This window comes from Papaver somniferum, chromosome 5 (genome assembly GCF_003573695.1).
Source record: "Papaver somniferum cultivar HN1 chromosome 5, ASM357369v1, whole genome shotgun sequence".
Classification (NCBI taxonomy): Eukaryota; Viridiplantae; Streptophyta; class Magnoliopsida; order Ranunculales; family Papaveraceae; genus Papaver; species Papaver somniferum.
The window spans coordinates 179,491,443-179,515,227 of record NC_039362.1 but is presented as its reverse complement, the minus strand read 5'-3'; the positions used below and the strand labels follow the sequence as shown (position 1 = coordinate 179,515,227).

The 23,785-nt window shown below is 35.9% G+C and overlaps 1 protein-coding gene across 1 annotated transcript in view; it reads left to right on the top strand.

The window, feature by feature from the left end:
* The first annotated feature begins 2,960 nt into the window (after positions 1–2,960).
* LOC113280210 (uncharacterized 38.1 kDa protein-like) overlaps positions 2,961–23,785 on the top strand; it is a 55,065-nt gene continuing 34,240 nt past the window's right edge. Inside the window, exons 1-5 of the mRNA XM_026528865.1 lie at positions 2,961–3,173; positions 3,310–3,399; positions 3,484–3,671; positions 3,749–3,808; positions 3,937–4,096. Of these exons, the coding sequence (XP_026384650.1) occupies positions 2,961–3,173; positions 3,310–3,399; positions 3,484–3,671; positions 3,749–3,808; positions 3,937–4,096 (711 nt within the window). The remainder of the gene's footprint in view (positions 3,174–3,309; positions 3,400–3,483; positions 3,672–3,748; positions 3,809–3,936; positions 4,097–23,785) is intronic.

Here is a 23,785-nt window from a genome sequence, read left to right as displayed (position 1 = left end):
TATATATATATACTTTGAAGCATACTATTACAATATGATCACGAACTTAAAGATAGGCAAGGTAAAACCTAAGCTATAAATTATATGTAATGAAAGAGTATCCCATGGGCATGGCCCTGAGGGCCGTGCGCCTTAATAAACTTCCATAGAATTTTGATTCCAAACAAATTTGCGTGGGATGTGCATGCGGATCCCGTAAGAGCAAGACTCGTGGGATAGACTCTAACATAATCTAGTATACACGAAAAGTTCAAATAATCTTTGGAATTCTTTGCATTTCATACTTACACGGCAGATTTTTGGACATATAAAGTTCATATATATTTACTGTTGAAAAGCCGTTTGGAAACAAAACTAATTTAAACGGCAAACAGTTTTCCTTTTGTTTTCATTTTACTTATATACAACAAACTGTTTGCCGTATTTTCAATGATTATTTCAAACGGAAAATCATTAGCCGTGTAGGGAAGATTTTCATACACTCTTTCGTTTGAAAGAGAAGGTGATTGAGTTTGGGGTGAAAGGGGTTTCCCTTTACCCATAATAAGACCTAATTTGATCAAATTTGATCAAGTCTTCCATTTTGAAAGAGATTCTCAACCCCATAACCCATAGTATGAAATTTGATCAACTCAACATTAAGTCTTCCGTTTTTTACAACTAATGTTGAGTTGTTCACCTTCTAAATCCAAAACAATGTTCAGTGCGCACACGCCCCCGCAGATCCTTGGTGTCTTTTGCATCTTAGCTTCGCCAGATGAGAATGTCCCAATATAATTTAAAGCCGTCAAGGAGTTAATGTGATTGAATGTCTCTCAAGCATTTCTGATTCTTCCATTGATTGGTCTTTCCTGAGAAAAAACGTCGTTTCTTCATCTATAATGCTGAAATTTAAGTTCACATAGTCTCTCCAATGACCAAGGTTTCTCTTGAAATTAACTTTTAAATGGGGTCGCGCATGCCGACTCTTCTCAATTTGATATCTGTAGTGAACCTGCCGATTCTTATTGTTGTTAATTTGACACCTGGAGTGAATCTTATTAATTAATGTTGTCAATTTTTTTTTTTTTTTTTGAAGCAATGTTGTTAAAGTTATTGGGCACTCATACGTTTGTTTTGCAGGTACTCCATAAAGTCGTAATTCCATCATCATAGCTGCATAGCAGTTGCAGTAGCGCTAAGGAAACACATGTACTCTATGTGCAATCTATGTGGACATCAGAAGATCCATTATGAAGACAGCGTATGCATATGGGTTTCTAAATGCATTTCATTACAAACTTTCAAACATTTTGGAATGGTCAAGAAGAGTAGTTTGATTTCTAAAGAATATATAAAAGAATCAGGGCTGGGCCCGGTAGATAGGAAATGAAACACCAAGATAAGATTATGTTGATATTCATCTCTAGAGAAGTTTTTACAAGAAACGTAGCTAGCTGGAGGGAATAAAATAAGTTTTGCTGACAAACACAGTAGAAACCGCCTAAGAATATATAGTTGTAAAACAAGTCCTGTCATTTGTTTATCAACGACGTTTTTCAGAAACGGCATGGTTTTCATTTTTTTCATAGTTTTATTTATATATATATAAAAAGATCCCGTCAGGAAATATAGTATGTTTAATTCTTAATCAGAATCTATTTAAATTTGGCTACTCTTTGGTTTTTTTTTCATTGGTTCTGTTTTTCACAACCAATTAACACTTGATGAAGATGATATACTCGCAGACAACTTATATTTGGAAAATTGTATGCTTCAAAAAACAAAAAAAAACTTATATTTGGATGCTTCAAAAGAAAAAGAAAAAAATTACATTTGGATGACTAATTTTATTTTAAATGGAGGGGAAAAAAAAAAACTTAGCTACATCATTTAATGAAAAGATCACTCTATTGCATGAGGGAGGGCCGTTTTAACTTGTACCTGAATTTTTATTCACTTGTAATAATCCTCAGAAGTCTATGTTGGTGCAACTGAGAACACTTTTGCTGGCCAGCTTTAAACCCTTGCTTTTGAACTTGGAATGAGACAGAATTTGTGTAGCTATACGATGTCTGTGCATTCGAAGAATTTGATTCTCTATGGAACTTTTGGGTTCCAAAATTGTGTGAGAGGGTTGTGAGTGGTTCTCTGGAAAGGTGATTGCATTATATGCAGATTACCTAGTAAAAGAGTTGGATGCATGAGGTACATCTCGATAGAAAACAACGTCGGCGATGATGCACTGCTTTTAGTTGTCTCATTTAGTGTCATGCATAATCTCATAAGTTATGCATGACACTAAATTGTGGTTATGCATAATCTCATAAGTTAGTGTCATGCATAATCTCGGCGATGGTATAAAAAAATATATATTTATATATATATGTTTGATTTCATGGAGATGCATGGGCAGAACGCGGGAGTCGATCTCTTTGTGCGAGTAAAGATAGTCTGTAGTCTGTATCAGATGTACTACAAATTCTTCCTGGTGTGCTTAGCAATAGCATGCACTAATTTGTATCGAACTATTTCCAATGTAATTGAAAAGTCAATTATAGATTTATATCACATATTCCATCACTCTCCTTTTCACATATTGCAATAAACAAATTGCCATTATTATATTATTTTGATGTAATTGGACTATACGTATATATATTTATTATTATGTTTTCTTATTTTGTTGTTGTAAGATTTAGCTATTGTAGACTGTAGTTATCACCACCAACCACAATTTCGTTTCTGGTTGTAGAATGGAGTAGTTACCACCACCAACCACAATCCCTAATTTGTTTATATTTTATTGAAAGTGTCTTAATGCAGTCACTCTTAGTTATATATAAATAACCCATTTAAGCTAGTGTGAAAATTTCCCACTTCATCTTCGTGATCATCAAGTTCTTAAGTAGCAATGTTATTACCATCCAGATATGTCCAGTGATAATACCGATAGCTTCCGTTGATCCTCCGATTTTCACATGGCTGCTCAAGAGCTCCTTATCACTGGAACCCTGCCGGCTTTTCAAGTTTCCAGTAACGTCTTCATCCCATTTCCACCGCCTCCTCTAAGAGATGGCTCTCTTTGGTGTACTCAAGAAGAGTCGTCAGATAGGTTGATGAATTCTTTGGGTATGCCAAAGTATTCAGATGGATCTGAGCTTCAAATGGATTCACAATGGGCCGACGTAGAGGTATATCATTCAGTATATATACAGCCTAACTTCTGATATATATATTTTGTTATTCATTAGAAAAATGGATTTTATTTTTATTTTTCTTTAGCTCCATTAAAAAATTGTTTCTGACACTACTTATTTTGTTTTCTAGGAAATTTATGGATATTGGATTGTAATTCCGGTGGCAAGACTTTTACCTCCTCGACTAGAAGGGGTGCAATTCGAACTACAGACATTTCCAGTGAGAAAAATCTAGCTCGTACTTTTATTCTTTTAAGAAGATTTTACGTTCGACTTGACAATTGAAATATTACTACTTATCTAGGTGGATGCAAAAGCTGTTGCTGATGCGGATGGTTTGACTGTTTATGTTGATGCTGCTGACCCCAGAGAAGCACCTTACGTTCCCTTGGATGTACGAGCAGCATTCTTACGCCGATCAGAAGCACGTCTGTCCAGGGATTATGCGACAGCAGATGCACTTCAGCAGTTGATCGCTGATGCTGGTTATAGGTTCTTGCGCATACCAAATTGGCAAATTGCTTCTCTTGCGCAATATTAATCACTAAACTCATTTTGTTTTTATACAGAGTCTTAAAGGGTTCATACGGTGAGGATATTCTTGTCAAGAAGTATCGGATACGGTTGAGGTGAAACATAGATCAAAATGGTTCTAACATAGATCTCATTTGAAACATAGTGATAAAATCTTAGATAATTTTGGTTACATCAAATTGAATTTGTTTGGATCAACGCTAAATATATTACTGAAAAACAGGGGTATTGATGCACCAGAGATCCAAATGCCTTATGGAAAAGAGGCAAAGGTAGAACTCACCGAGCTCCTCCAAGGGAAGTGTTTGACTATTGGTGTTTACTGCGTGGATCACTATGGTCGATTCGTAGGAGATATCCACTGCAATGGAAATTTTGCACATGTACATACAAACGATAAAATTTTTGATGGGGACGTTTTTTGAAGGGGGCATGGGGGACAAATGATATGTTGACACATGTCTTTGATTTCATGAATTTTATTTTTAAAAATGCCAACACCAATTAAGAAAACAAAATTTCTCTCCGAAAATACATTTTTTTTATATTTTTGGAAACAAAATTCATAAGAATCAAAGACACGTGTCAACGTATCATTTGTGCCCATGACCCCTTTAAAAAAAGCCCCATCAAAAAATTTCTCCATACAATACGCCATTTTGCTGAGAGCAGTTCCTCCACTTAAATCTTTTTATTTGCATCTTCCCTTTCGAACCTGCAGAAAATAATGCTCCAGAGAGGGTTCGCGTGGCATTTTGAAAAGTATGACAAACGCCCTGAACTCAAAAAGGTGAATTGCAAGTACTTTTTTATGCTAGTTGTTATTTTCCCTCAAAGATATCCCTAACTGTACTTTATATATATATATATATATATATATATATATGACACACATGTGTGACTCAAATTAGTGGGAGGAGGAGGCTAGAGCTGCTGGCGTTGGATTATGGGCTTCTTTGAATCCTCAAAAGCCATGGGAATGGAGAAAAAACAATCCGAGGGACTACCGAACTGAAGCGGTAAACTTCCAAGATTTAACTACTCAAATTGAAGGTGAAAGAAATCGCGAGGGCCCTATGTACTAGGGTGAAGCCAGCACAATAAAGCATAATGTGTCACTCTTGAACGAGTTTTGATACAGTTGTATGACTTGATAAAATGAACTTTGATTGAGCCTTTGAGGTGTGATGTTCAAATAAAGTCAAGCTTTTGAATTTTACTAATTTTTTTTTTTTTTGCAAGACAATTTCATTAGCAAATTGATTAGAAGCCATGGACTGGACTCTTCCTTTTGGTCATCGAGACTTGTAGTTGTTGTGCCTAAACGTACAATGGGCAAGACTCGGCCATTTGGGAAAGATAATGATAAAGAAATTTAAATCCATTCTCAGTCTCAATTCTGCTGACTTCTCCCAGCCTTATTTTGTCCCATCGGTTTGTTTCTTCAAATATTTTATTTTATTCCGTACAAATCATGTAAATTAGCAGCAGTTAGATCTTACTCTTTCTTCTAGTTTCAAAAAACCCATCTTGAGATTTGGATTTTGGTTGTTTAGAATGATTGATTAGTTATTATGATGCAATTCTAGCTAGCTATTTGTTGCAACTTTGCAGATGATGGAATTGATTGTGCCATTATTTTTGTCCGGTGAATTTTGGGGGAAATTTGATTGTACGTAGTGGGTACGGATAGTTTCAGAATCCAAATGGGATCTGCTTAATTAGAAAGCTATTTACTGATCAGAAAGTGGGATGATCATTTAAGACCGAATATGTGGATCCTAGTTAGTAAGTTCGCCAATGATTCGCGAATCATTCGCGAATCATTCCCGAATTTTTTCCGTATCACGAATTTTACCGTCTTATTCACGTACGTTTGCAACTCCGAACCCAAGTCGCGTATTATGTGGCATTCCCGGATTATTCGCGAATCGTTCACGAATTTTACGTATCCCGAATGATACGTCCGCTTAATTCGCCATAAATTCTTTAGCTTTTACTTTTCAAAGACTCCACTTTTTGGGCTTTACTGCCTCCCGAACATACACGACCGAATATTAGACGTGTTGTAATTTTTATGAAACAAAAACGACCGAAGAGATTTGAAGGTGAAGGTGAGAGAGATCTCAAACTCACTAACCAAGCATCTAGACCACTATACGACGTCCTTTTGGATAACTAATGTTGTATATATTATGAATATCATCATATTGAGTTTATTTTTTCCTTAAATAACTCACACATATGCATAAAAATTGGTCTATGACCTTATAAATACAAATTATTTATTATATATAGATACCGAATTTTCAGAGCCGAACTCACATTTATAAATCGAATTATACACGTACGTATGCCGTTCCGAATTAATGACGAATCACGTCCCGTTGACCGAATTTTGGACCGAATCTGGATTTTACAAAACCGTATAATACTCGTACGTTTGCCGTTCCGTACGTTTTCCGAATCCCGAATTGCTAACTAGGATGTGGATTCGACTCCCTAAATTTCTTTAGAGTACTCTCTCTCTTCTGTACGACTCTCTCTCTTCACCCCGGAATTTCTTTCTCACCTCTACTGATTTTGCCGTTATGCTTGTTCTTACCTGAGCTAACGACTATTTTCTACCGGAATTCTTCGCCGGACTTCTTTTAGTTCCTACATTTCTGTATCGCTATCACCCCAGTTATAGGGTTGTCAATGGATAACCGAATATCCGATATCCGTTGGAGTCCGTCCGAATCGTTAGGATATTATCCGAAATTTCGGATAACGAATATCGGATACGGATATCTTATCGGATATTCTTACTTTGATAAAACGGATACGGAAAAGACATTATCCTATAGGATAATATCCGATATCCGTTAAAGAATGCATATGCAAAAAATTCATATATTTTTGAGTAATATATTTAGTTGTTAGCTTGGTAGTATGTGAAGAGTGGTAGAAATAAAAATATTATGGAAGAACAAAAACACAACTAGTTTTATTGGCGGAGAAAAGCGGAGAATTTTTCGATATTGATGGGGAAGATTTGAGTTTTGTTTAAATCTAATTTATTATAATAATTTTAAAGTCAAATTTGTGCATTTGATCAAGGTATTTGGTTTTATTTAGCCGAATTTCCTTATGGCTCCTTTGATTTTTTTTGTAATTTATAAAATTAGAAAGACTAAAAAAGAACTTAAATTATTTTTATGGTAATGAGGATATTAACGGATATTATCGGATAACCAATATTATTGTCGGAACGGATAACAGAAATATTTTTAAATATCCGTCGGATATTATCGGATATCCGATAATCTTATCGGTAATGGATATTGTAGAGGCCATATCCGTTTCGATAGCTACCGTTGACAGCCCTACCCAGTTAGAGGTGTAAATTGGGCTCGGCTGGGCTCGAACGCTAAAATCTGAGCCCAGCCCAGCCCAGCACGGTCCAGCACGTTAGTTTCGTGGGCTGTGTTGGATTAGCCTAATCGACACAGTAGCACAACACAACACGGATAAGCACGTGGCACAGCACAACACAAAACGTTAAGAAAGCACGTCATAACATGCACAAATACACCATATAACAAGGCATAATACATCACATTTGTTGTATATTTCCTAAAAGATTCACTATTCTAGCTAGTTTTTGACATTTTATGCTGGCTTATTTATAACCACACATATAATACATTAATATTTGGAAAATACATTTCAATATCGTTGTTATAATGTCGTCACCTATATTTGAATAGAACATTAGTTTACATAACAATAAACTTGTTAATTTTACTTCAAATAATTTCAAATGATATGTTCCCTATTTAAATTCTCGTGATAATGTCCGATTTAATGTATACATTAAGTGATTTCAAATTGTTTATAGCACGTGTGCCAGCACGGCACGACACAACATGTTTATTCGTGTGTTGTGCATGTGAGTTGTGTTGTGCCTAGCTTTTGACTAGTAAAGCACAACACGACACAACACGTTTGAATCGTTGGCACTGCACGGCACATGGTACGTGAAGCACGCGACTTCGTGTGCCGGATTGTGCCGGGCCGACACGTTTTAGACCTCTAACCCCAGTTACCTAATTAGTGGTTCTAACTCTGATTTTTTCATCTCAATTCTTTGATTCTATGGAGAATTCTAAACAAAATCACCACTATCTTTGCAATTGTCTCAATCACAATACTTCACAGGCCACTGGAAGCAGGAATACCACAAAATAGTAGGAATCTCACAACAATCACAAATCTCACAGGTCCAATAGAAATCACTGGAATTACTAGAAATCAAAGGAATCACAAGTATTGCAGGAAGCTCTGAAAACACAGGCTTAATTACTGTCCTTGATAGTATCTCTAATACCATTAACAACCTCAATCCCCCTTTGGAAGAAAGCTATAAACCTAAAATTAGATTCTCCTTTATCAAGATTAACTTCTCTCATAACCCCCACCCTTTGTCTATGCTTCATCATGGTTTCCTATTCTCGCTGCTAAATCATGCTCAACCTAGTCTAAACTATACCTATATAATCACCCACATTACCAATACATTCAAAACCAATTTAAACCAACAACTATCATCAAATCACCAAAAAACAAGCATGATTGTTCTTACAAATTCAATAGACATAGTACCAACCAAACGAGCTTAAACATAAATGTAGTTGCAGGAAATCCTACAATACACCCCTCTTATGATTTTATCATTGATCAGCCTATTTTTAGGTTTACTCTCTTAATTTTATTGATTAATTTCTGAATATTCTTACAAGGAAAATAAAGAAATCAAGAATGATCTCTGCTCTCAACTTTCTCTCTCCTATTTACTTATCTCTTATAAAAAAGATCTCCCCCTCCTTTACAACTAGAATGACTATTTATAAGGAAATACATAGTGGATGACAATTAATCTGTCCTTTATTTTCGGATATGGTTCGCGATGTTCTCGCAACCTTATAAATGTTAACTTCGCAAGCTCTCTAATTTTCGCAAGACTATCACATATTTCCCATGATATTTGTTGACGTTGTTTTCTGAAACTATTCTGCGACGCTATTGTGCAATTCCATTGATAATTTCGCTGAGACACAATTTTTGCGAGAATCTGATCCTACAATAAACCAATTGTTCAAGTAAACCTTAAACCAAATGCTAAATTCTTCCCCACTCAATTCAAGCAAACTTACATAATCCAAAAAAAAAGATAGTTTTAATCTGCATGTGCTAGATTTGGAATACCTCAAATGGTACTTACTACTGCTTCTGTCCAACCTTGCTCCGAGTCCCTTGAATGACGCTCCGAGTCCGGCTCCGAGTCATGCGAACAGAAAACTGGGAAACTCGCTATTTCGGTGGCGGGTTGCACACCACCAGTAAAGATGGCTCGGCCAATCAATCCAGTTGTAGGAAAAAGAGAATCCATTACTGGTAAATGCATGGGTCCATCATGACGCCACGGTCTAGCATCCAATTGACAAACCATATACCTCTCGTCAGCAGCAAGAATAATGGATTCAAATACAACCCTACTCAAACCAGACACAAGAAATCGATCAGCAACAACTGCCACACACTCATGCACTTGGAAAGGACCATATTTGGGATAATACGCATAAAAAACCCAACTATCAGCATCATAGCCAGGCCTTCGAGGTTTAGCAGTGGAAGACTGAGCCTCAATCCCACCAATGTCAGACACTTCTACATGATTAGGGTCGCTCTCAACATTCTTGTCTCGACTGCTGCTCTTGTTTGGAAAAGTACCATCACCATGATCCTCAAATGAATTGCTGGTATCTTGATTAATTGGTGCAGGATTTGGTTGTTTGAAAAACTGTTTTAACCTCTCGACAGGATAGTCGATCAACAATTCATAAACCACAGCAGGAGGCCCATCTTGATCCAAACATTCCTCCACCTTCACATTAACATTGTACTGCAAATCATCCAAGTTCCATGCAAATATCTCGTGAAAGTCAGGAGACTCACAACCTTGAGGGAATGCAATTCCATACGGAAAAAAAATCAACGCAGTACTCGTGGGGATACTAGTGAATGCGAGGCTCAATATCCACCTCCTGCATCTTGTGCTTACCCTTTCGATCCACTGCATTAGTATTACTTCCGTCATCCATGATGAAGAAGAATCATATTTGTTTTTCCTTTTAAAGGATTTTTTATATTTGTTGCGGGACGATTTACATTTAATGGGAAGCGGTTCCCGAAGAAAAATCTCTTCCATCACTCAACCTTTCTCAACTTGCACTGTCGTTTCAATTACCTCCCTATTTGTTGTTAATTGCCTAGCCAGGCTAGTTAGCCTTTTTCCTAACCCTTTCTTTAACGCTATCATCTTATATCTTCCTTGACATATGGCAATTGGATTTTCAGTTTTATCACATCTGGCGAAAGAAAAAGTTCGGTGCTCAGCACGCGTGCCCCTAACATGCTTGTGTACCATAATTCAGGCAAGCTGAATGAAAGACTAAAGAATTCTGATTGGAAATCTGACTAGAAAAAGGACCACTACAACTTCTTAGCTGGATATTGGCTAATGGATCATCAGCTCAACCCGATACCCGGACCCGGTCAACATTATGCTTCTCAGTATTATCCTTCAAATCCTGACAAGGACAAAACAAACTACAAATCGGTAACATCGACTTCACTTATGTCTAACTGCAATGTTACTGAAAATACAGTTTATAGTTTGGTCTTGCATGATAGGTCTTTATCCAAGGTGTCATTAGCCAACAAAGTTCATGATCTCGTCAACAAAGCAAATCCCAGTGGTAAATGGTTACACCATCAGATCTCGCGTCAAAGTACCTACTGTTGTTTGACCATAAAATACAAACAAATAGTGACCCGTCCTAAGTACAACGAGCATTAAAATCCACTCGTGACCTTTTTTCAAATTAAAGCCTGCTCTAGCTCCCTCTCTCTTAAGAAAATTACAATTACCTATTTGCTTCACAATGAACAACACTCACATCCCTTATACTTCATTTTTATTATTGCCTTCATTATAATAGCTTTTAGTTCAAACTCCAATCCTGATAATATTGATAATCTAGTTCACAAAATGAACTCAACCCTCAATACTCCTGAGGATTTGTTCCGAAAAGTCTTCATTAATGCTGAGAGTGTCAAAACAAAACAACATCAAGAGTGGAAAGGTTGTTTTATTGGAAATCTTTGCAGCAACATGTTTTTCCAAACCTCTAGAGTGAGTAGCTTCATTAATGCTAACTGGGAAATGCAAAGCAGAATTGAAGTTGATGTATGGAACATAAGGAGGAATTTCTACATAATCATAGCTACATATGAAGAAGATTATTACACTTTGAGGAAAGGAGGCACTAGAGCGGTTTTTGGAAAGCTTATGGTGTTAGTTGGTGTTCCTGCTGGTGGACCTGAATTGATTGATGAAGAACTCTTCTCAAAGGTCATGATATGGTTACTCATCAAGAGAATCCCAGCACATATCATTCCTGATATCAGAAACATTGTTAGGCCAATTGGAGTCTATCAAGATGCAAAGAAGCCTTATGGAAGAGATAGATTTGAGAAAAATATGGAAGTGAAGCTTACCATAAATGTTACCATATCTCTCAAGTTTGTAATTGAAGCTTTTGAAACACATACTCTCTCCCACTGGATAGAATGTGCTTATGCTCTAAATGGCATAAAATTCTGTAAGGTGTACGCAGAATCGTTGATCACCCTGGTCTCCTTTGTACCGCTCCATAAAACCAAAATCACCCCCTACATCAAACTCTCCCAACCCATCAACCAGCTCCCCAACCAAGAACACAACAACAAAAAATTGTCCAAGATGTAAAAGATGTCATTTACAGACCTTATATTGATGTTGATGGTGCAGCTGAATTTGAAGCAAAAATGAAGAAGGCTAAACAATTAGAACTTGAAAAAGCAATAGCAAACATTGCCTCATCTTCTAGCAGTCCTCTCACTTTTGGAGCCCAACACATATCTGTTGATTATCATGCCTTTCCACGTCCAGATGTTATTGCTTGTCAAACCAGAAACAAAAGATTAGATTTGACTAAGAAGATCCTAGGAGCTTACACCAAAAATGAAAGATGCTGCAAGAGTTAACAATACCAAAAATATTGATAATCTTCAACACCAAGTTGCTGCCAATACTTACTTTCCAGCCTCTCCACCAATAAAATCTTTTCCTTTCAACACCCTCCCCACTCTGGCCCAAATCAAAGCTAGAATGGAAGCTGAAATACCTTTGAAAAAGAAGAAGGCATGGAAAGCTAAGAAAAGGGCTCATAATTTTGAGGATCCCAGTCCAAACACTTTAATGCTCACTCTCCCATAAAGCAAGAGAAAGAATCCCTCCTACAATGTTGATAACAAGAACCCCAACTGCAGTGACGCTGAAAAGCTCAAGAGATTCAAGGACTTGGATGAGGATTTCAACAAGAACAATGGGAATATCTCTCTAGCTAATGGTACCTTGGACACTTCCACATCTGCTAGCATGGTACACTCCTTTCTTCTCCTCCTTATTTTTTTTATCTTGCTCAATTATATGCTTTATTTTCCCCCATTCACATACATATTTACTATGATAGAATCACTAGAAGACTAACATCCAATTATCCAAATGTGTCATATTTTTGGCAATTCTTTACTGCTTTGGCTTGGAATTTCCAAGGGTTAGGCACAAGGGATGCCAAAAAGTACCTAAATGACATGCTTAATAAATTAAACCCTGATATCATATTTATTTCTGAAACTAAGCAAAAGCAGGAAAACTTAAAGAAAATTATGCATGAGATTAATGTAAACAACTACTGGTATGTTAACTCAGGAGGGGTAAGTGACAATGTTGGTGGATTAGCATTGATATGGAAAAGTAATATCGCTATTGATATCATTAACTTGTCCCTGAACCATATCAATGCTATAGTCAGCCCTGTCAATATCCACCCTTGGATTTTCACTGGATATTACGGTAGCCCTTATGATATTGTCAGTAAATCAGTTTCTTGGAAAGTGTTGGATAAAACAACAACAACCAACCATCTACCTTGGTTGATTATTTGTGATTTTAAATTTATCCTTCATGACACTGAAAAATTCAGTTCTCATCCCATTGACTCTTCTGAAGCTGCTTTGTTCAATAATAAAATTCTTGATCTTGATTTGGTGGATCTTGGATTTACTGGCTTCCCTCTTACTTGGTCAAACAAGAGAAAAGGTTTTTCTCTCACTGAACAAGGAATTGATAGAGGCTTAGCAACTGAAAGTTGGCTACTCCTCTACCCAAATACTACCATCTCTAATATGCTGGCCATTGGGTCAAATCATCATCCTATCATGCTCAATTCTAATCCCAACTGGAAAAATGGAAGCATTCCCTTAAAGTTATTTGGTCCTTGGTTGGACCAGGAGGACTGCAGGAAAATAATAGCTGATTGTTAGAGAAAATCTCTCTCTGGGTCAAGTGCTTATATCATTGCTAGAATATTAAAAGATATCAAACTTCAAAGAAGGGCGTGGAACAAGGAGGTCTATGGAAAAATCAAAACGAACATAAAAGAATACAAACAACACCTTGGCTGCATAACAATTAATTCAGGATGGACAGAGGTCAAGCTCTAGCTGATACAAGACAAATTCTTAAGAATTGGCAGGACATTGATTTTTTTTTTTGGAAGACTAAGAGCGGAGATCAAATCCTCAAATTGATAGATCAAAACACCAGTTATTTTCACATGGCCACAAAAAGTAGAATCAGGATAAACAAGATTGATACAATTCAAGATGAGAAAGGGGAATGGATAACATATTATCAAAAAGAAAGAAAATGTTTCACCTATCATTTCTCAAAAATGGCCACTGCTGAAACCACAAACATGAACCCATAAATCATCAACCTTATACCCACAACCATCACCACAACTGACAATAACATAATAAATAGGACTCCTGACCATGATGAGGTTAAATCAATTCTATTTAGCATGGCAGTTGACAAAGCCCCAGGACCTGATGGCTTCCCTCCAAACTTCTTTCAAGAAAATTTGGAGATTCTGGGAAATGACATTGTACCAACCGGTGCAGAACTTCTTCATCTCTTGTCATATTCTCAAAGAGATGAACTCTACCTTCATCTTCCTCATTCCTAAAACTGAAAACCCCTCTTCACCAAGTCATTTCAGACCTATAAGTCTCTGTAACACAACCTACAAAATTATCTCCAAGCTTTTAGCTCAAAAAATGAAACCATACCTCAACAAAATTATATCCCCATACCAATCTGCTTTTATACATGGAAGACAAATCTCTGACAACATAGTTATTTCCCATGAAATAATTCACACCATGATATCCAAGAGAGGTAAAGAAAGTGAAAAGGGAAGTACGGGAATCAAAATTGATATGGAAAAAACTTTTGACAAAGTGGACTGGAAATTTCTCATCACCATAATGAAGAAGATGAGTTTCAATGAACAATGGTGTAATGAAATTCATCAATGCATTTCCACCACCTCATCTATAGTCTTGATAAATGACTCTCCAGATGACTTTTTCAAACCTTCTAGAGGGCTCAGACAAGGTGATCCCTTATCTCCTTACCTATTTATTTTCTGCATGGAGTCACTTTCTAAAATTCTCATTCATGCTGAAGAATTGGGGCTCATCACTGGAATCAAGATATGCAAAAATGCTCCCTCCATCAACCATCTTCTCTTTGCTGATGATTGCATGGTCTTCTGCAAATACAACAAGATTGAAACTCAGAATATCATGGATATTCTAAAACTATTTGGGAAAAACTCTGAACATCTGATCAACTTCAATAAATCTGTAGTCTTATTTAGTAAAAACACAAAACCAGAACTCGTACCTACAATAAGTAACATTACGGGTGTTCAAGTTCTTCATTTGGATGACAAGTACCTAGGACCTCCTCTCTTCACTCATAGAAGCAAGGTTAACTGACTCAAGCCTGGAGTTGACAAGTTAAAAATAAGGCTCGCAATCTGGAAAAATCTCCCCCTAAACCCTGTTGGAATAGAAGTACTTATCAAGTCAGTTACATCAACAACTAGTATATACCAAATGAACTGCTTCAGAATTCCAAAGCAGACCTTCCAAGATCTCAACAAACTTCAAAGAGATTTCTTTTGGGGGAAAAGTTTAGAGAATCCAAAAGGTTACTATCCAAAAGCTTGGCAAGCCTAAAGAACTAGGAGGTTTAGGCTTCATGAATATGGAACTTTTCAGCAGTTCAATGATCATCAAAATTGGCTGGAGGCTAGAGCAAGTCAAAGATTCTCTTCGGTTTCATCTAATGGACGCTAAGTATCTAATTGGCAGAAATGTGCTCAATATGGACCTTAAACCAAAAGATGGTGACTCCTGGATATGGAAAGGGATTTTAGAAGGTATTTGAAATATTCAGCAACATTGTACCTGGAGAATTGGCAACGGGAGAAAGATCAAAACTTGGGATGATATCTGGATCCCATGTATCTCAACTAGACTTACAAAACCTTTAAACTGCCCATACTTCATTGAAACTGTTGCTGATATTCTCCTTCCAAGTGGTCACTGGGATGACACCCTGATTCAAAATGTTTTCGTTCCTAACATTGAACAATACATTCTAGCTCTTTCCACTCACCCTGGGAAAGAAAAAAAGATTCAGTGGAATCTAAATGACACAGGAAAGTTCCTTGTCAAAGGCCTTTATAAGGCCAAGATAGATAACCTTTACAGAAATGATACTACAACTAGAAATTGGGGGGAAATATGGAATATGGATATTGCTCCAGTTATCAAAATATTTATTTGGAAGTGTGCTTATGAAATTCTCCCCACTAATTCTAAAACTGCTAGAATTCTGCACTATATTGATCACATCTGCCAAATCTGCAACAGTGGGGAGGAAAAAATGCCACATATGTTTCTCAATTGTCCTGCAACCACTTATGTTTGGCAGGAAATCCTTGGTCACTCTCACACTATTTTTGATAATGCAACAAATTTAATTGATTGGATGAATTCTTGGTTTCTACCAGGTGATGCAAACAAGCATTGCAGCCTATATGCTACTACTTGCTGGTTTATCTGGAAGGCCAGATGTTTTCTGATTTTCAGACATATCCAGCCGAATGCCAGTCAAACCTCAAGCTGCATTAGGCAATATCTATGCAATTATCACAGAAAACACAAGCTCCCGAATCATATCATAAATACCTGCTCTATAATTTCTGAGGAGAATGTTTCTTCTGGGGATCATAACATTATCCATATGACACAAACTATTACACTAGAGGGGATTTTTGCATAATCATCAAGATATGTACGTTACAAGACCCTGATAGTCGAACTTATTTCACTGTGCTAACTATGACAGATCTTGCAGGTAACTCCATTGGAACGAGAGGACATCCAGGACACTCAGGTGTTGGAGGGGCAACAGAAGTACAAACCTAGCTTTCAGATGGGCCAAATAAATGCAGCACACCAATGTAGAAATACAAGCTAAATCTATGGATATCCTGGGCCGCTTCAAATTGCTATACCACAATGATGTTAAAGGAAGATTTAGTCTCGACTTTCATGAAGCTCTGCACTATGGAGAGGGAGATAACATTACCAGAATTATGCGTGTTAATTTCATTTTGATTAGTATGAAAATTATTCACAGAAACCAGAATTTGGAAACTTTTGATATGGCTATCACCTTTAAGAACAATGTTGGCAGGACTCCTTACAACATCTATACTTGTCTTAGGCCTTTTTGGACTAAGTTTTTCTATAAAAAGAAAAAAAAAATCTAGCCCATCCGTTTTTGCGGGTGAGTGGCTCGTACATTGATGGATCCCATGCGGTCATGCGGATGTAGTTTCTAGAATGAGGGATTTATTGTTTAGTCTAGAAAACCCGACCCGGGTTACTGGCTAGTCCAGCGCCAAAACATATTTACTCCCTAGTCCAAAAAAGTTTTGAAAAGAGTAAATTTACTCTACTAACCCTAGTATATAACATTACGTATAATAATACATATGTTACTACATATTACATATGTAGTATACTTGTATACTAGTAGTAACTAGTATGTAGTATGTAGTAATAACATATGTAGTATGTAATATACTAGTAGTAACTAGTATGTAGTATGTAGTAATAACATATGTAGTATGTAGTATACTAGTAGTAACTAGTATACTAGTATACTAGTAGTAATATGTTATGTATTGATACTACATATTGATATATAGTATGTTATGTATTGATACTACATATTGACATGTAGTATGTTATATATTGATATGTAGCATGTTTGATATGTAGTATGTTATATATTGATACTACATATTGATATGTAGTATGTTATATATTGATATGTAGTATAGTATACTAGTAGTAACTAGTATACTAGTAGTAATTAGTAGTAACTAGTATGTAGTAATAACATATGTAGTATGTAATATACTAGTAGTAACTAGTATGTAATATGTAGTAATAACATATGTAGTATGTAATATACTAGTAGTAATATGTTATATATTGATACTACATATTGATATGTAATATGTTATGTAGTGATACTACATATTGACATGTAGTATGTTATATATTGATATGTAGTATGTTTGATATGTAGTATGTTATATATTGATAATGCATATTGATATGTAGTATGTTATGTATTGATACTACATATCAAAAAAAAATTGTTATGTATTGATACTACATATTTTACTACTAGTACTAGTTACTACTAGTTTACTAGTATACTATACTATAGTAGTGTACTAGTATACTAGTTTAGTATAGTTAAGTAGTTACATAATTTACTAGTAACAATAAGATATTTTTGTTACTACTAGTACAATACATATTAATATGTAGTATCACCGTATTGATACTACTAGTATGTAGTAACATACTACTAGTAACATTTACATGTGTTGATACTAATTAGACCTGAAAGGGTGTTTTAGGAATTTATAAAATACACTTTATAGTCTCTACGAAATTTTTGGACTAGAGAGTAAATAATCTAGTCCAAAAGCATGTTTTTGGACTAGAGAGTAAATCTTTTCCACGGGTGGACTAGCCATTAACTGGGTCTGCTAGAACTGGACTAGCCAGTAATTCTTATTTCTAGAATACAACGGAATATGGATTTGTGTAGATGCTCCTTAAAAAACCATTGGACTCCCAGACCCTTATGCTAAACATATATGGAACCTTTACGAATTCGAGTGAAAATTACCGTTAAGTTACAAAACTGAAGATTTAAATGATTTAGGTTTTTAAAAATATTAGTCAATGCTAACTGAAGAGAAAAAGTTTCGAAAAGTTAATTGAAAAAATTTAAATGTGTAAATATAATAGTAAACTGAATCCTTAATATGGATAAACGTGTATATAATTATCCCGACCATCACCAAAGCAAGAAAACAAATAATTGAAGTTTTCTATCATTTACGATTGGTAGAAACTCTGTATATTCTTCAATACTCAATTTATATTTTCTTTTGATCAAAAAAAAAAAAGATAGAAAAGCGGTGGTAACTGTATGTAGTTTGTACAATCAGCAGTCAGAATCTACATTGATAGACGAAGGACGTAAACACATCCATCCATATTCCCGATAATCGATTGATCGCCACTGAGATAATGCTAAGATTTTTTATGGTGGGTCCAATTCATGCATTTTTTTGAAGAATTAATTCATGCATCTACTAATACCTGATTATGCTTCAAAGAAAAAGAAATAAAATACCTGACTACCAATAAGAAAATCAAAAATTACTTATTGAAAGCGTTTTCTTTTGTTTCCTCATCAAATTTGAATAAAAGCTCTCGGTAAAAAATAAAATAAAAATAGAAACCCTAAACCTCTCGCTATCCATCCAACCCCAAAAACGGGCCCCCTATTTTCTCTATACATTTTTGACCTAATTTATCCTTCTATAATCGTGAAAAATTTAACTATGGACATGAGAAAGTACTAATACGAACATTTTTATTTCTTAGGTTTTTCGTAATATATTACGACTATTGGTCTTAGTTTTTTTGTATCATCAAAAATAAACATCTTGTATAAGTAACATAACAAACATATTACACAATATGAATTTCTTAGAACTTATTATCTCTCATATGTGATTTGTATGATATTTTATATTTATAAAATATAAATAGATGTAATTCATGCATGCGATTCGTTTTGCATTTGGAGAGACTGATTGGAGAGAGAAGAGAATTTCTGTTTTCTAGGTCTGCATTATGTTTAATTTATGATTTACAATTTTTATATTATCCAGCGGTGCGGCTACGATATGGTCAGGCTACATACTTGACCCATCTTTTTATGCTGACACGTCTTATAAAGTAGAAAAAAGAAATTTCAAAACAGTTTTATTTTCTGACTGCTTTATCTTTATTTTTTTCAACTTCCTATTTTTTCTCAAAAAATATAGCATTAAGGACATGTTTTTAAATTAAATACGTGTCATCATAAAATAAAGATACGCCACATATAAAATTTATCTGGACGGACTACATCTTAGACAAAAGGACAAATAATTGCATAAACTATCAAATTTATCTGGACGGACTACTAATATAAGTCCACCCCAGTTGACCCTTCACTTTTTTTTAAATTACAGTTAACCGTTAAGGACATAGGAAAGAGAACAGTAAATAAAACCTATGTGGGTAGCTCAAAATAGTTGTTTTTTTTATACAGGACGGTGGTGATGTTGGAGGAAGTTATTTGGTGGTTGTGGGTGATGGTTTGGTGGCCACGATTTCCGTTATTATCCATATAGTTATCAAGATTCTTTTGTTCAGCATGTTAGCTAATAAATCAAAGAGCAAATGTTTTGTATATGAAGTTACAAATACTAGAAGAAGATATATCACAACATATCTCCAAATGGATTTGGCTAGTTTTCCTGAAAAATATTTTGGGATGATGCTGAAACGAATAAGACTTTCTCATAACAATACGAGTTCTTTTGTCTCATGAAAATAATATTCGATTCACAAGGAATATAGGGAATTATTCTTTGGAAAGTTCTATCTTAAATTTCTTTTGTATCCATACAAAAAGACTGAAGCTACCAAGAAGTATAGAATGTTTTTTTAGCTCTGTCCTCCTTCCATATTCTTACTTTGCAGTGACGGGGTTTCTGATAGACGCATTTATGTGTCTATTTTGTTCTCAATATTCTGTATTGTTAGACTCGATTAAGTACTTATTGTGTTATTTTGTGTTTTTGTAGATGTTTTTAGAGAAATAAGCCTTTGCGGCGAAATGAGCTCAAAAAAGTGATGATTTACACCCCGGAGAAAAGTACTAAAGGCACCCCAGAAATGCACCGGAAGCGTCCCAGAAATGTACCGGAGGAACCCAGAAAATTACTATTTCCACCCCAAAATTACTATTTCCACCCCAATTGCTAAAGGGACACCCGTACAGGATTAGGGGGAGGACACTTTTCTTCTCATAATTCAAATTTCATTTTTGGCGGGAAAATATATTCTCTCTCTGGCAGATTTTCAATCAACAAAATGAAGGTGTTGTGGTGCGATTCAATGGCTAAAAATTGGTAGGAAGATGTGATATAGCTTAAGGAATACAGTATGTGTGTCAGAATCGATCGAATTTGGCTAGAATCGGCTAAACAAGTCATCATCAGAGAACATGGCAGTCACGGGTTTGAGAGGATTTTTTGAGGGATTCGGACGTGTTATGATGATGCATGGAGGACTCTAGCACACTTTTGGACCGTGTAGAAGCTAAATAAGGGAGTATCAGAGGCTGTTTACGCGTGGAGAATCATTTCAGGGAAGAAAATATTCGGAAAATATTTTCTTTAAACACCGAGTAATGAAGATTATATGGAGTAATTGAGGGAGATTCAGCGAGCTGTAGGTGTATAAATATGTTCCCTGGGAGTACTAGAGAGGCGGTCGAGAGTTGGGAGTCGAAAGGAGGGCCAGAGGAGCAGAAATCAGAGTTTTCAGAACTCTGTTGCTGCTGCTGCTGCCCGTGAAGAACAAGGAATCGGCCACGGTTCCTTCATCCATTTGCAACTGTTTCTTCAACTGCTCTGCAACGTTTATCTTCATCGCAACAGTTTCTTCATCATATTTTGCAACAGAGAAGTAAACCACAGCATTTAATTTTCCGTCACCTTTTGTTTCTCTGTAACAGTCCAACATCGTCTTCGCAACAGGAACTGCTGTTGCGATTTCTCTGTTGCATTGTTTACTCAATTGTAATCAACTTTGGAGCAATAATAAAACATTTTGAGATTATGATTAATATGAGGAGCTAAACCCAACATTGGGACGACGGAGGGAGTCTATTTTCGTCATTGTGGTAAATTTAATTTATTCTTTTTATGACTTTTGCACTGATTAAAAATTGAAAAATGATTTTAATTAATTAGTTATCATTTTATTTGATGCGGCATGCTTGCTTAAATGTTTGATGTCCCATGCTTACGATTTATAACTAATATTCTGAGAATCTATTTTGGCAAAATAAGAGTCCATATATTTATGTTTTGAGAAGTAATTGTTAAGAATAAATAAAATATACCACATGCATGAAGAATTGGCCAAGTCCTTAGTCCCAATACCTCTCGAACATCTTGTGACAAATTTGTACATATATTTTCATTTTAAAATCTATTCAAGTCCGAGCAACGAACTTTTACTTACCTCTTGAAAAATACTACAACAAAATGGCGCCGCCGACGCGGACTTGTATATAGATTGATTTATTTTTTTTAGGTTTATTATTATTATTTTTTAGAATTGTTTGTTCCTTTTTACGTTTCTTTTTGTCTTTATTTTGCAGGTTCAAAGTGAAAACTAAGGACTTGGAGAGGAAAAATCTTAAAGCGAAAAGCGAAAAGAGAAGAAAAAAAGGACAATTTTAGGATTTAATTTTTAATTTTTTTTTTAGAGTGTGTGAGGAAAACTGTAATTTTTTTTTATTTATTTATTTTGGACTTTGGACTTTATTTTTTTTTTAACCCTACGGAAGGGTATTATTATTAAAAAAAAAAATTATTATATAAACTGTGTGCAGGGAAGGACGACGATTACTATATCGTCTCGGCCCCTCGGGTTCGCACACGGCATAGGAGTCGTGGCCCGAGTCGACGACAACGGTTCATCGCCCGTCTGGTACGGGAGGTAAGTCCAATCGAAACACCCGCGAATCTCCTGCAAGCGGGTTACTGTCTGCCTTAAGGTGATAATTGTTTGAGGACGAACCGGACTGTCTTTAAATTCCTAGTAAAGGGCAAGGCCTGGCCAAATCAAGATAAGGACTCGGATTTCATCACCGTTTCCTTCTTGCCCGCCTTAGGAAAACAAAACCGAACGCGAACCTAAGCTTTAAAATTTGGAATAGAACGAGACCGATAGGGTAACGAGCTTAATAGGAAACTCGTTCGAAAAATATTGGTTGCTCTTTAAGCACACTCCAAAGTTCATGATGGTTTCTGTGGGTTGAATGCGTGACTGCGCCGCCTTGTGATAGCGGTGAGGCCTTGGGTATCAAAGCTCCCCTGAGCTTCCCTCGCCTCAATTCAACTTACTTTGACTCGGATTGATTCCAGAGGGGTTTGCTCAAATTGCAACGAATTCCCTTTCGAAAGATAGAAGCTGGTCTAGAAACAATCTAAGTGGAGCCATCATGCTTTTTGTTTGCTAGAAATCTTTAGGTTTGTTTTGGTGGAGTCGAGTCGGCTTTGTTTGTGGTTGTGTATAATTCCCTTGCAATTAAGAATGTCGAACTGGTATGATAGAAGCCAATACAATGAGTATCGACCTGAATTTGAATATGGACATCATCAGTTTTATGACCATGGTGGGAATAGTAGTTGGGAACTCCAACCTTTTCAAGGTTATGGTTCATACCATAGTGAGCCCAATTACTATCCACACAAGAATTGGTCTTACGAGCAAGAAAATCAGGAATATTATAGTACTAGTCATGCGTTTTTGGAAAATTACTTAAAAACTAGTCCTGATTATGACATTTCTAAACCTGTTCAATCTCTAGAAGAAACCTACCAACAAATTCGAAGGGAGTATGAACGTGCAGTTAGTTCAAGAGAAGAGAGTACACAACAGTCTAAGATATTCAATGAGACTTGTGAACGTATAAGTGTTACGCTCAGTGAAATTCAAGCACGTTTAGAGGCAGAAAATGAACAGTTAGCTAATGCTGCTCGAAATAATCTAAATTTCCAAAATAGTGTTTCCAATTCTACCCTTGATATCAATAGTGAATATTTGCCCAATCTAGAGGACGAGGTTAGAATAAAAGACACTACTTATTTAGATAAGGTTCAATCATCTTTGTACTATTATGATGATGAGGATAGTAGTAATGAAGAATCTGAAATATGTAGGTATAGTGATCAGGAATCTATTAATCCAATTGAGCTTTATAATGATTATATTATTTCTAGTTCAAATCCAAATAATTTTTATGATTATTCACCTATTCAAAAGGACGAGGATTTGATTAGGGATACCACCGTTTTAGACGATGTAGTTTTTCCTTTTGATTACGAAGCCGATAGTGGTTTAGAGGAACGGGTTCATTTCGAAAATACTGTTTTAGAGTCTAGCGACTTAGAAACAATGGTCTTGGAAGAAGAAGATAGACCCGTAGAGATGAGTAAAGATGCACTACCTGATAATAACTTAGAAGAATCTCTTGAATATTTTAAGGACTCTGAAGATACGGAAATTCAAGAAATAATTAGAGGTCTATCTAGAGACACTGAAAACTCTAAGTTTGGGGGTGATTATCACTTCCCTAGTGCCTTACCTTTAACTCTCAAAAAGTCCCCACACTTAGGACTTGATATCTGTGCCTCAACCATTTTACAAGATTACCTTCATACTCATTTTCCCGAGCCTAGTGATGTCCATGAAGGAGTTCAGTCGTTAGAAACCCATCCTCTGGTTGATGTGGTTTGCCCAGGCTATGATCCCCAGATTGAATTTGTTTTCCC